This window comes from Tiliqua scincoides, chromosome 8, assembly GCF_035046505.1.
Source record: "Tiliqua scincoides isolate rTilSci1 chromosome 8, rTilSci1.hap2, whole genome shotgun sequence".
In the NCBI taxonomy this organism is placed as follows: Eukaryota; Metazoa; Chordata; class Lepidosauria; order Squamata; family Scincidae; genus Tiliqua; species Tiliqua scincoides.
In genome coordinates this window covers 41,577,067-41,587,366 of record NC_089828.1, presented here as the reverse complement: position 1 = coordinate 41,587,366, position 10,300 = coordinate 41,577,067, and the positions used below count along the sequence as shown (strand labels likewise).

The 10,300-nt window shown below is 43.8% G+C and overlaps 1 protein-coding gene across 1 annotated transcript in view; it reads right to left on the bottom strand.

Annotated features, from left to right (window-relative positions):
* Positions 1–897: 897 nt before the first annotated feature.
* ACSBG2 (acyl-CoA synthetase bubblegum family member 2) overlaps positions 898–10,300 on the bottom strand; it is a 35,597-nt gene continuing 26,194 nt past the window's right edge. The window contains exons 11-15 of the mRNA XM_066634922.1: positions 8,702–8,935; positions 7,006–7,223; positions 4,552–4,691; positions 3,382–3,628; positions 898–2,464 (exon numbers count right to left, since the gene is read on the bottom strand). Of these exons, the coding sequence (XP_066491019.1) occupies positions 2,382–2,464; positions 3,382–3,628; positions 4,552–4,691; positions 7,006–7,223; positions 8,702–8,935 (922 nt within the window). The 3' untranslated portion in view covers positions 898–2,381. The remainder of the gene's footprint in view (positions 2,465–3,381; positions 3,629–4,551; positions 4,692–7,005; positions 7,224–8,701; positions 8,936–10,300) is intronic.

The following is a 10,300-nucleotide window of genomic DNA, read 5'->3' as shown; positions in this document are numbered from 1 at the left end:
GGAAAACATTCACAAAGCAGCTGCTGCTGCTTCCAATGGTGGACCTTGGCAAGACACAAGAGGAGGGTGCTTGAGGCTATTTTATATAGCCAGTGGGTATTACTCGTAGCTCTACTTTCACTGGGGGTATTTTATATTTTTGGACCTAGTGACCTGAATTTTCTGCTCCTGGACTGTGAAGTCCATTTAATTTCTAGTGAACTGATAGAAGGCCCTTTTTAGGGGGCTTGGGGGGAAGAGATGTGAAAAAAGTGACAGCTACTGCATCAGTGCACTTTTAAAGAATGATTTAACCACTGTTTGGAAGGCTCCAAAAGTCAGCCCAAGGGATTTTTACCAGATCACAACTACTAGATAGAAAGTTGCCTACTGTGTACAGCTTTCTGCTCTGACCTTTCCTCTTCTCAGCCTTGGGCAAGATTGTTGACAGCCATCCCCAGCAGCATTTCTGGCAACTTCAGGTTTCTGAACTGACCTTCTTCCATAGGGAAAATATGGTCAACTAATGCAAAAACTGAGGCTGGCTAAGTTTTGGAAACTAGAATTTTCTGCTATAAGCATGTTTCTAGTTCTAGGGCGGGAAGTATTACTAGAGGCTGGGTATCCAATGAAGAGCAATTCAAAGAGGCATTATCCAAATATTAAATGCTTTAACATGTCACCCTAAACTCTTCAAAGAAGGCACACAAAAGTCAAGAGCTATTGAAAATAAATGCTGAAGAGATTTCTTAGCAAAGTGAACACAATTTATGTCAAATGAAGTTCAGTAGAAACATGACTGTTAAGCAGCCTAATCACATCCATGTTTACTATGAACACAGCAAACTCCACTAAGAACCAGTGGTTGCTGGGGGCGGGGGGGAAGAGAAAAAACAGACCAACACAGTGAGCTGTTCGGACATTTATTAAACACTCATTCCAAAACCAGGGGTAGGGTCACATGAACATAGTGCCACAACATTGATCCCATAGTCCTTGTGTGCAGTACTTGGCCTCTCAGAGCCCTATGCCCCTCAACTCCAACAAGTGTTTAATCCCTTATTGTGTTTATGCACTTTGAAAATACCCTCTTCACATTTATTGCATCACAGCCAGTACATTACAGAAATCCCTCTTTTCTAGAGACACTGCAATTTGCCCACCAATTCCTCCCTTCCCATCCATGATACTCAAGTCACTTCAGTTCACAGACACACACATTCCTATGCTGGTTGCAAATACTTTTATTCATACAAATGGGGTAGAAGCAAACCTGGCATCTGCCTGAAGATTTAAACTGGAGGTAGTCTTGCATCTGAGGCAGAGTGTGTTCTGCTAGTGCTTGTGAGTTTTAACTGATGTATGAGCAGGACTAGCTTTGTCAGGAGAATGTAAAAGATGCTTACTCATTCTCCATCCAAAATTCCTGCAGAGTGCACAAAACTTTCAATTAAATATGCAAAGGCAGCTCTTAGCTATGCCTTCCATCACCTTGCAGTGAATTTGCCCAATTGATTCCTCACTTCATTTCCTAGAAAGTGTGCTGTAGGTCAGATTTCCTAAAGGATCCCTCAGATATTGGATTAGTAGCATGGAGTCATTGAAGTCTGACAGCATGTCGCAGGAGGGATTTCAGGAGCTGGACCAGTGCTTGAATAGGAAGGAGCTTGTCTAGTCTGCATGCACACAAGGTCTATTCAAAGACAGAGTCTAACATACCACTTTCTTCAAATGGAAGAGGATTTGAAGAAGATACTCCTAGTTAACAGCTTTTACAGCTCTGACATGTCCCAGGAAGAATTACCACCAAGATAAAGTGACAGTATTGCACAATGAAGCTCATTCACATGCTGTCCCAACACATGAAGCCTACTTCACTGCAATGTTCTCATTGGGTTGCTATACAAAGCACTAGCCGGGAAGCATATGTGTATGGATCCTATGGTTTGAACATAACAAGCTTTTGGAAATGCACACAGGAAACAATTTCTTCTCCACTTAATCACAGGAAGAGAATTACATCATCTATACATTCATTTTGTAAGGGGTGGGAGAAGATGCAAAGAGGTTCCAGTTGGCATTTTCAAACAACCACAAGGTATTTTGCAGAGGTGCAATACTATTTTAACAAACCCAGGCACCATCTCAACAGGTAAGTCAGAACAAGCCCACAAACAAAGCCATGGCAGGCAAATGAATGTTTCACATTTTGCAACCAGAGATCCAGGGTAAAGTGGCAGAGTTCAGTGTGTGGCTTTTATTGAAACTTCATTGAAGAAAGATGTTGCTCTTTCCAAAGAGTCCAGACAAAAGGATCATGTTTTCATAGACAGCATAAAGCAGGATGTGGACCAGATTTCTAATAGAGGGTGGTCAGAGGGGCATTGTGTGTTTGTTCAAAGTTATTTGGTTTCCTTGTAGAGCTCATCTATTTCCCGTTTGTACATTGCAGCCACCACAGGTCTTTTCAGTTTCATCGTGGGACCTATAGGAGAAAAGAGGCTTGAGACTCAAACCCACTCACACACCTTGAACAGTCTTAGCCTAGCACAGGAGATCTCTTCCAATTTGGAAGATTGTTCCTTGAAGGATTATTGTGCAGTCTCATCATAACAATAAGCACCTCAGTTTTGCACACTTTGAGAATTCAATTTAATCCAAGAGCCCTGCTGAACAGACTAAATCTGCAACTAGTTTAGGATTCCGTTTTCAGCAGTGGTGAGATGACTCCATGAATTTTCTATTGCAAGCGCTTTTGAGACAGGGAACCAGTGTTCTTAAGCCACTTTATATACTGCCTTTCAAAAGTTGAGGTGCTCTTGGTTTTATTTAACTATCATGGCCAATACCAAGAGACTTCCCCATGAATCTAAAATCTTTAAGTGCTGTTTAAGCTGTGGCCACACCACATACTATGGCAGCAAGTCCCACAAGTCAATACATGCTGTGAAGGAGTTGATCTACCACCAGTAAACTGGATGATTCCCCCCACCTTGCTGTTCTAGTAATGAACAGCAAATTCTTTATCCAGCCTCCCTAGTCTCATGCTTAGAAGTGGGGCAGCACCAAACCAAGGCTGCAATCCTATGCATACTTTCCTGTGAGTAAGGTTCATTGAACACAAATACCTTTCACATAGGTATGCATAGGATTATGCTCCCAGTCATTTATTGTTAGTAGAGGGAGGCAGACTGATTAATATCTACTGCTATACAAATGTGCATCAATTTCCCCCTTTTAAAAAAGTGAAGGCTCGAACAGATTCTGCATCCTTGCTGATCTGGGACATACACAGCCCTTCCAATACTTGCTATTGCCTGCCAAGGAGGGAGATGATGGCCTTTAATGACTCTCTAGTCAGTGCTAGTCAGATGAAATCAAATGCTTACAATCACCACTCACCTAGTTCTCCACCTGCAATACTAAAATCCTTGTCAAGGACGACCCACTTTTGGATTTTCTGTGCATTTGAGACGGACTGGTCATTCACCAATGTAACCCCCTTCTGGATGGCAGCATACACTGCAGCATCTTTGCCCCCCACAATGTCAGAGACCTTTGTGGATTTGCTACCCAGCTTTTGGCAAAAGGCAACAGCATCTGGCGTGAGACGGTCCTCTGGTTCTCCTGTTTCCAGGTTCACGTTGCACTGGAATAGAAGGAAAATTATTAAGTAGGGTAGGCTGGGAGCCAGGAATTCCAATGCATTCTTATTACCTCCCCCCTTTGGATGCCATTGCAGCCCACATATTGGGAAGGACAGAAAATTTAATGCCATATAAAAAGGTCTTCACCCATAGAGCCAAAAAAAGGAAATATATCTTGTTAGGGCTTAATTTTTCAAGGTATGTTTTTGTTCCTCATAGCCCAGTTTGGGTATTGCTGCTCCAGTCACTGTACCACACTGACTTCAAAAAGAGGGAAGTTCTCACAGTGTATTTGCTTGCCAAGTCTTCAAATACAGCAGGATGAGATGGTAGAATGAACTGCACCACTTTAGACTTCCAATGGGAGATTTAGTTTCTGAAAGCTAACCCCCCCACTGTGTTAAGAAAGAGTTCTGCATTAGGTTCGTTCTATTGTTTGCAAGTCAGATCCAGGAGAAAGGCAGGATCTTTTAGTTTCATTCTAGTCACACTCTTCTAGCATGCCCTGCACAGTAGCATATGCCAAGAGACATATACATGAGGCTGCCTTCTACCAAGTCAGACCATTGGACCATTTGGCTCAGTATTTTCCATGCTGATGTGGCAGCAGCAGCTCTCCAGCAGAGAAGCACCTTTTCCTGGTCCTACCTGGAGATGCCAGGGATTGAATACAGACCCTTCTCCATGCCAAGCAGAAGTTTAGCCCTACCCCCACTTCCTTTGAGAGTTCCCTTGGCCTACACATCTGCAACATTTATGAATATTTGGTGGGCCACAGAGATACAGGAAGCTGGATTAGATAGGCCTATGGCCTGATCCAGTGGGGCTGTTCTTGTGTTCTAACACAATAACCCAAGGATGGCTGTTGGATTCATCTTTGGTAGCATAGGAAAATGCCTAGAGAGGACAGAAAACTCATACTTACCTTCAGAGTCATGAGCATGCCAAGAAATTTGGCCTTGTCACCCACCAGCATGACATTACTAAGAATGGGGACTGCCTCTTTGACAGCATCCTCAATAGGAACTGGAGGAATGTTCTCTCCACCGGCAGTGATTATCAGCTCTGGAAGAAGTGACAGATGCCCACTGTTATCCCATAATATACACACATACCCTGCTTGGAGAAACCACTCAAGGGAACTCCTTCCAAATACATCTCCCGAGGTGCTTACAAGCTGATCTCATCCCTGGACTACTAGTGGCCAACTGAAGGACATGACCACATGGAGTCAATTCCTATTACCAAATCTATTTGAACCTGTCTCAGAGAAGGGAACCTCCCAGGAGGTAATACAGGCAGCATCTAGTGGTCAGCATGCACATATCCCTTCCTGCTTCCCACTTTCTCTTTACTGGACCAACAGCTGAATGGAGAAAAACCTTGGAAGACTGTATCTGCTGCCACTATTCCAAGCTGTAAAGACCAGGCAAAGGGAAACTGTATGGAAGAACCACAACCCCCCAGAGAGCACTGAATCAGGGGTTCTTATTAAGTTAATCCCACAGTCATTTCCACAGGGCAAAGTGATGTGACAATCTACTGAATATGGCTACCTGATTGGAAGTACCATCCCACTTCCTTGATCTAAATGGACAGGTTTCCTAGCTAATGGAATAGCAGAATAGTTGTCCCAGACAGAAGATGGAGTCTGAATCCACATCCTTGTGTTCTCTCTAGTACACACAAAAGTTTCACACAAAGAACAATGGCTGCTTGCAAAGTAACTCCTAAAAGCTGAACGGCTCAGAAGCTTCTGGGAGTTAAACTGCCCAAACCCAGAAGGGGAAGACCAGAGGATTCAATACAGCCTAAGAGAAGGGTAGGGATTATGACTCAAGGTGCTTGTAAGGTTGGAGTCTATCTAAATGCCTTATGGGAGGCAGGACAAGCAGTTCCCCCGACCTTGATCTGTTAGTGTACCAAGTACAGACATTCTTAAGCTAACATGACCCAGGCTCAGCCTACTTCAAGGAAGGTATGAGAGAATGTAGTCAGCAGACTATGGTCAAATTCCTAGTGAATCACTTTGTGCCTGCTGGTTGTGTGATTTACCAGCACTTATGAAGGTCACCCTCATCTACTCCAATCCTTACAATAGTCTTGCAAGTGTTGATAAGAATATGAAGTGAAGGACTAATGCTAAACTTTTTTGGGGGAGGAGCAGCATGGGAGAGAATCAAGAGACAAATGACCAATATATACATAAGCCAAGTTACATGAAGGGTGAAAGCCTGTCATGACCACTGTTCAAGAGCTGCATCAGCCATGCACCCAAATTGGTCAGAAGCTTCCTGTAACTATTCCTACCCCTTGTGCTAGAAAGGAAGCCAAAGCAGATCTTACAAACTGGTTCAGACAAGCACTGAAGCCAAACATGCAGTCTCAATTGACAGAATTGAACCCAGCATACATGAAGCAGAAACTGATTCAAAGTAAGTCATTGCTCACCTTGCAATTTTTAATCCCATTATCTTGTTTGTACAAACCTTTCACAGTCAAACCACTTCCCTGAAGTCAAAATAAATTTGACTGCACTTCATGGATTCAAATTCAGGGAAAATTCAAGTTTTCTGAACTTATTAAAATCACTTTTTAAGATCAGTGGCTGATCCAGGTACTAGGCACAATGATGAACCTGAACTCAAGTGTTTAATAGAATGACTGCAGGGCCAGCCCAAGATCTTCTGCTTTCTGGGGCAGTGTACCAAATGCTGCCATCCTCACCTTGGCCATATGCCAGTGTCTGCTACTCTGACACTAGCCCATCATTCTATTCTCCTTCACACTTTGTCCCCTTCTTCCTTTTCCAATTCAGGCAGTAGGGGAAGAGGAGATCAGTGGAGGCAAGCAAGTGGACAGAGGTGGGTGCTTCCTACCCGTCTGTTGCCCAAGACAACCACTTACAGTTGGCCTTATGGATGAGCTGGCTCCATTCAACACCCTAGGTGTTTGGGCCGAGTTAATTTTAGATCAGGAATGAATACTGCAAAAACAGTATACCTTTGCAATTTAGTGGGAAACTGTCCAAACACAATATAAATAAGCTGTATTCCTGCCCAACACTTCTCTACTCATGCACCAACTTAGTTTGGTCTACACAGGCTATAGAATGAGGAGGAGCCCTGAAACTGTGAGATAAATTGTTCTGCTTTAGACTGTGGAATGGGAAAATAAGTAGGGAGGGCATTCATTTAGCAAACTGCCCCTGCAAGCAGCACAGCAGGCAAGGGACCAGACTAGACTTTTTCCAGTATGTTAAATTCCCATGTAAAAAAATGCACAAACAGAAATTCAAAAGCTGCATCTGAAGTAGAACAATGTTGTCTGCCTCCATGTTTTACTTGGATTTTTCTTGTCTTAAGAGAAGGGAAGATACCTTTGATTCTCCCAGTAACATAGAGAAAGCCATCTGCATCATGCTTCCCAAGATCACCCGAATGAAGCCAGCCATCACTGTCTATTGCCTCCATTGTTTTATCTTCCATGTTCAAGTATCCCATGAATATATGCCGTCCTGCAAAACAGACTTCACCAACGCCATCACCGTCTGGCTTGAAAATCATCGTCTTGCAACCTGTGATCTCCTTTCCACAACTGGGGGAAGAAAAGTAAGGAAGCAAAAAATAAAAATGAAAAATGGAGCAACTAGGGCCCAACGACAACACCAAAGCAAGTTAGCACACTCTTTTAGATCTTTGTTATATTCAATAGTCAAGGCTGAACAATGGAACTGCTGTAGGTGCTCTAGAAAAATAGGGATGCTTCCTTTAAAAACCCATTTGAAACATGCTCACTCATTAGTTCATTTCAACTCAAACAAGCCAAAATCTCTAGATTTCAGAGAAAAAATCAAATGGAAGGGCAAGGAAAAGACTTCCAGGCTGACTCAAGCCCAAGCACCTTTTCATGAACAAGTTTTAAGCACTGCCAAGACCACTATCTATTCTGTGAAACAGAAAAAAAATCTTAAACCAAGGTTGCTGAATTCTGCAAAACAGAATTAACCATGAAAACTCTGATTTTGCTCTGACATATGCACATTTTATAAGAGTTGCTCTCATGTTGCATTACTAAGTCTGCATAATTTATTTACTCTTGATGGTTACCAGCAGCCACCTGGAGCATTTTATATGGAAAGGCAGGGCTTGAGATAGTAAGAAAGAATACGGAGAGAAGCAGAATACTCACATCATCCCCGAGTGTCAGGAAGTTTGCAATTCAGTTACAGAAAAGCAGCAATCTCTGAATCACCTCAATACAGGCAGCAAATAAGCAAGAACTCCACCTCTAAAGTTATACATGAGAAGTCACATGCATCTCAGAAGAAGCATTCTCTATGTGAAAGGGGAATGCCTCTCAGATAGTGCTTCCCATATTTATTGATTTTATTGGCACCATTTATATGCCACCCTTCCTCCAAGGAACTCAGGGTGGTGTACGTGGCTCCTTCCCTCCTTCTGTCCTCACAACCACCCTGTGAGGTAGGCAAGGCCAACTGGCCCAAGATCACTCAGGAAGCTTCATGGCTGAGCAGGGATTTGAACCTGGAAGATCCAGGTTCAAGTCCAACACTACACCAGCTTGGCTTCCATTTTACTCCTTCCCCATATAAGTACTTGTTATTTTTAAAAACTGCCCAATTAAAGAGGTGCCCCAACTATAAAATTATTTTAATCCATTACATTGGATTAGTTGTGGCCCCAACAGAAATACACTCAACTCTCATCCTAGCTTTTGATATGAAGTATTGTCACAGTCAAAACCAGGCCAGTGATTTTCAATCAGTCTGCTGTGGCATGTTGGTGTGCTGCAAATAATCTGCAGGTGTGCCATGGAGTTTGGGGGACGGTTAATAGTAGGGCCATTGGGGGGTGTCAGCCCCCCCCATGAGAAGCATGGTGTGCCTTGTGAATTGTCCAAAAACTGATGGCATGCTTTGACAATTAGGGCCTTGCCAGTGTGATGAAAAAGGCTGAAAGTCTGCTCTAGGCCTCATTTTTTTTCTTCCTTTACACCTAGTGCCACATTTAACAGAATTAGTTTACACTGTCCCCGTGCACCATTTTCTGTACCTTGTAATCCTGAACGAGTCTGGATGAGTCACAGTATGAGGTCCGGAGCTCTCGCTCATGCCATAGAGTTCATATACTGGAATGTCAAGGCTCAAGAAGTACTCCAAGGTCTCCTTTGTGATGGGGGCAGCCCCTGTGTAACACTTCGTGCATCGGTCCAAGCCCAGTGCCTTCCGAACTTTCTTGTACACCAGTGTCTTGGCCAGTCGGTAGTTCATTGGGAGGTCTGTAGACCTGCAGGGATGGGACCAAAGAGAACTTATTGAGAAACAAAGGCCTCAAGGGAGAGGTTTACATCACCCTTAAGAGGCCTTCGTAACTCAGTTTATGGGATTTGCTACCACAAGACATTGAACAGCTACTGATTTAGATTTCTAGAGAGGCGTTAGCCCCTCAGAAAACAAATTATATCAATGGTTGTTAGACATGATTTAGAAATGTACCCTCTGAACAAGTGAAACCTACTTGACCAACAATTGCAGAGTACAGACATGGGAAGGGCCATCACTTTCATGTTGAGGGCATCTGGGCTAACCATTGTTGGAAACCACTCAGTGGCCTACATGGACCACTGTTCCAATCCAGTAAGGTTATACTTCCCCACTCACAGAATATCTTCCTTTGTGCTGCAGACACCCATGGTACAGAAGCCCACCACAGACATCTTCAGCAGATCAACAGCCACAGACATGGGGGGGGGGGAGAGAGAAGGCTAAAATAGCCATTCCAGAGCTACTTATGGGTTTCAGAAGCAACTGGCTCATCACTACTGGAAACAGGATACTAGGCAAGCCCTCTGTTCAATTCAGCAGGACTTCTATGTTCTTCGTCGTAGATTTATTGTAGGATGAAGAGTATCTGGAGGGGCCACCAAATTCACTGCTGATTTATGCAGTTCTCCTGCAGCCCTGCTCTTATGCAGGATTCACAGAAGTATTTTGGGCTTTTAATACCAACGTCTGTACCCTTGAAGTACTCCAAGCCCTGTGGCAGCAAGAGACCAAGAGAAGCTGCCACTATAACACTAGCATACCTGAGAGTGAGGGCAGGTTGGCAGTGCCCCTGGGCAGCAAGCCTGGGGGCTGCACACCCCCCCCCCATGGTAAGCACTTTTAAAAAAGCAAAAAAAAGTGGGTGGCTATTCAGAGCCGAGCACAAGCACTCTGAATGTGCTGGAAGTAAATGAGGTGATGTCACCATGCAATCGATTCATCACACGATCATGTAATCAATTCACTTCATAGCAATTACTTCCAAGGCTGGGGGGAACATTTACATTCCTGACCCCGGGGTGACAGAAGAGTCAGGAATGAAACTGCACTATAACACACCCATTACCATTTAGAATGAACAAACCACACTGCATCCAATGGCTCAATTCAGGCATCCCATGAAACCACAGTCAAGGTTTAGCAGGACAGTCATCGGCACAGCACATCCTTAGGTGATGCCAAAGACCTGGTGCTCCAGCAGGTCCCCTTGTGTGCCCTGGCCCCGGACTGGGTAGACCTTCTTACTGTGACAGTATAATGCTGATTTTTTTTCCCAAATAGCAACAGTGGGAAAGGCCTCTTCCCCCTGCAGTATTGGAAAGCTGCA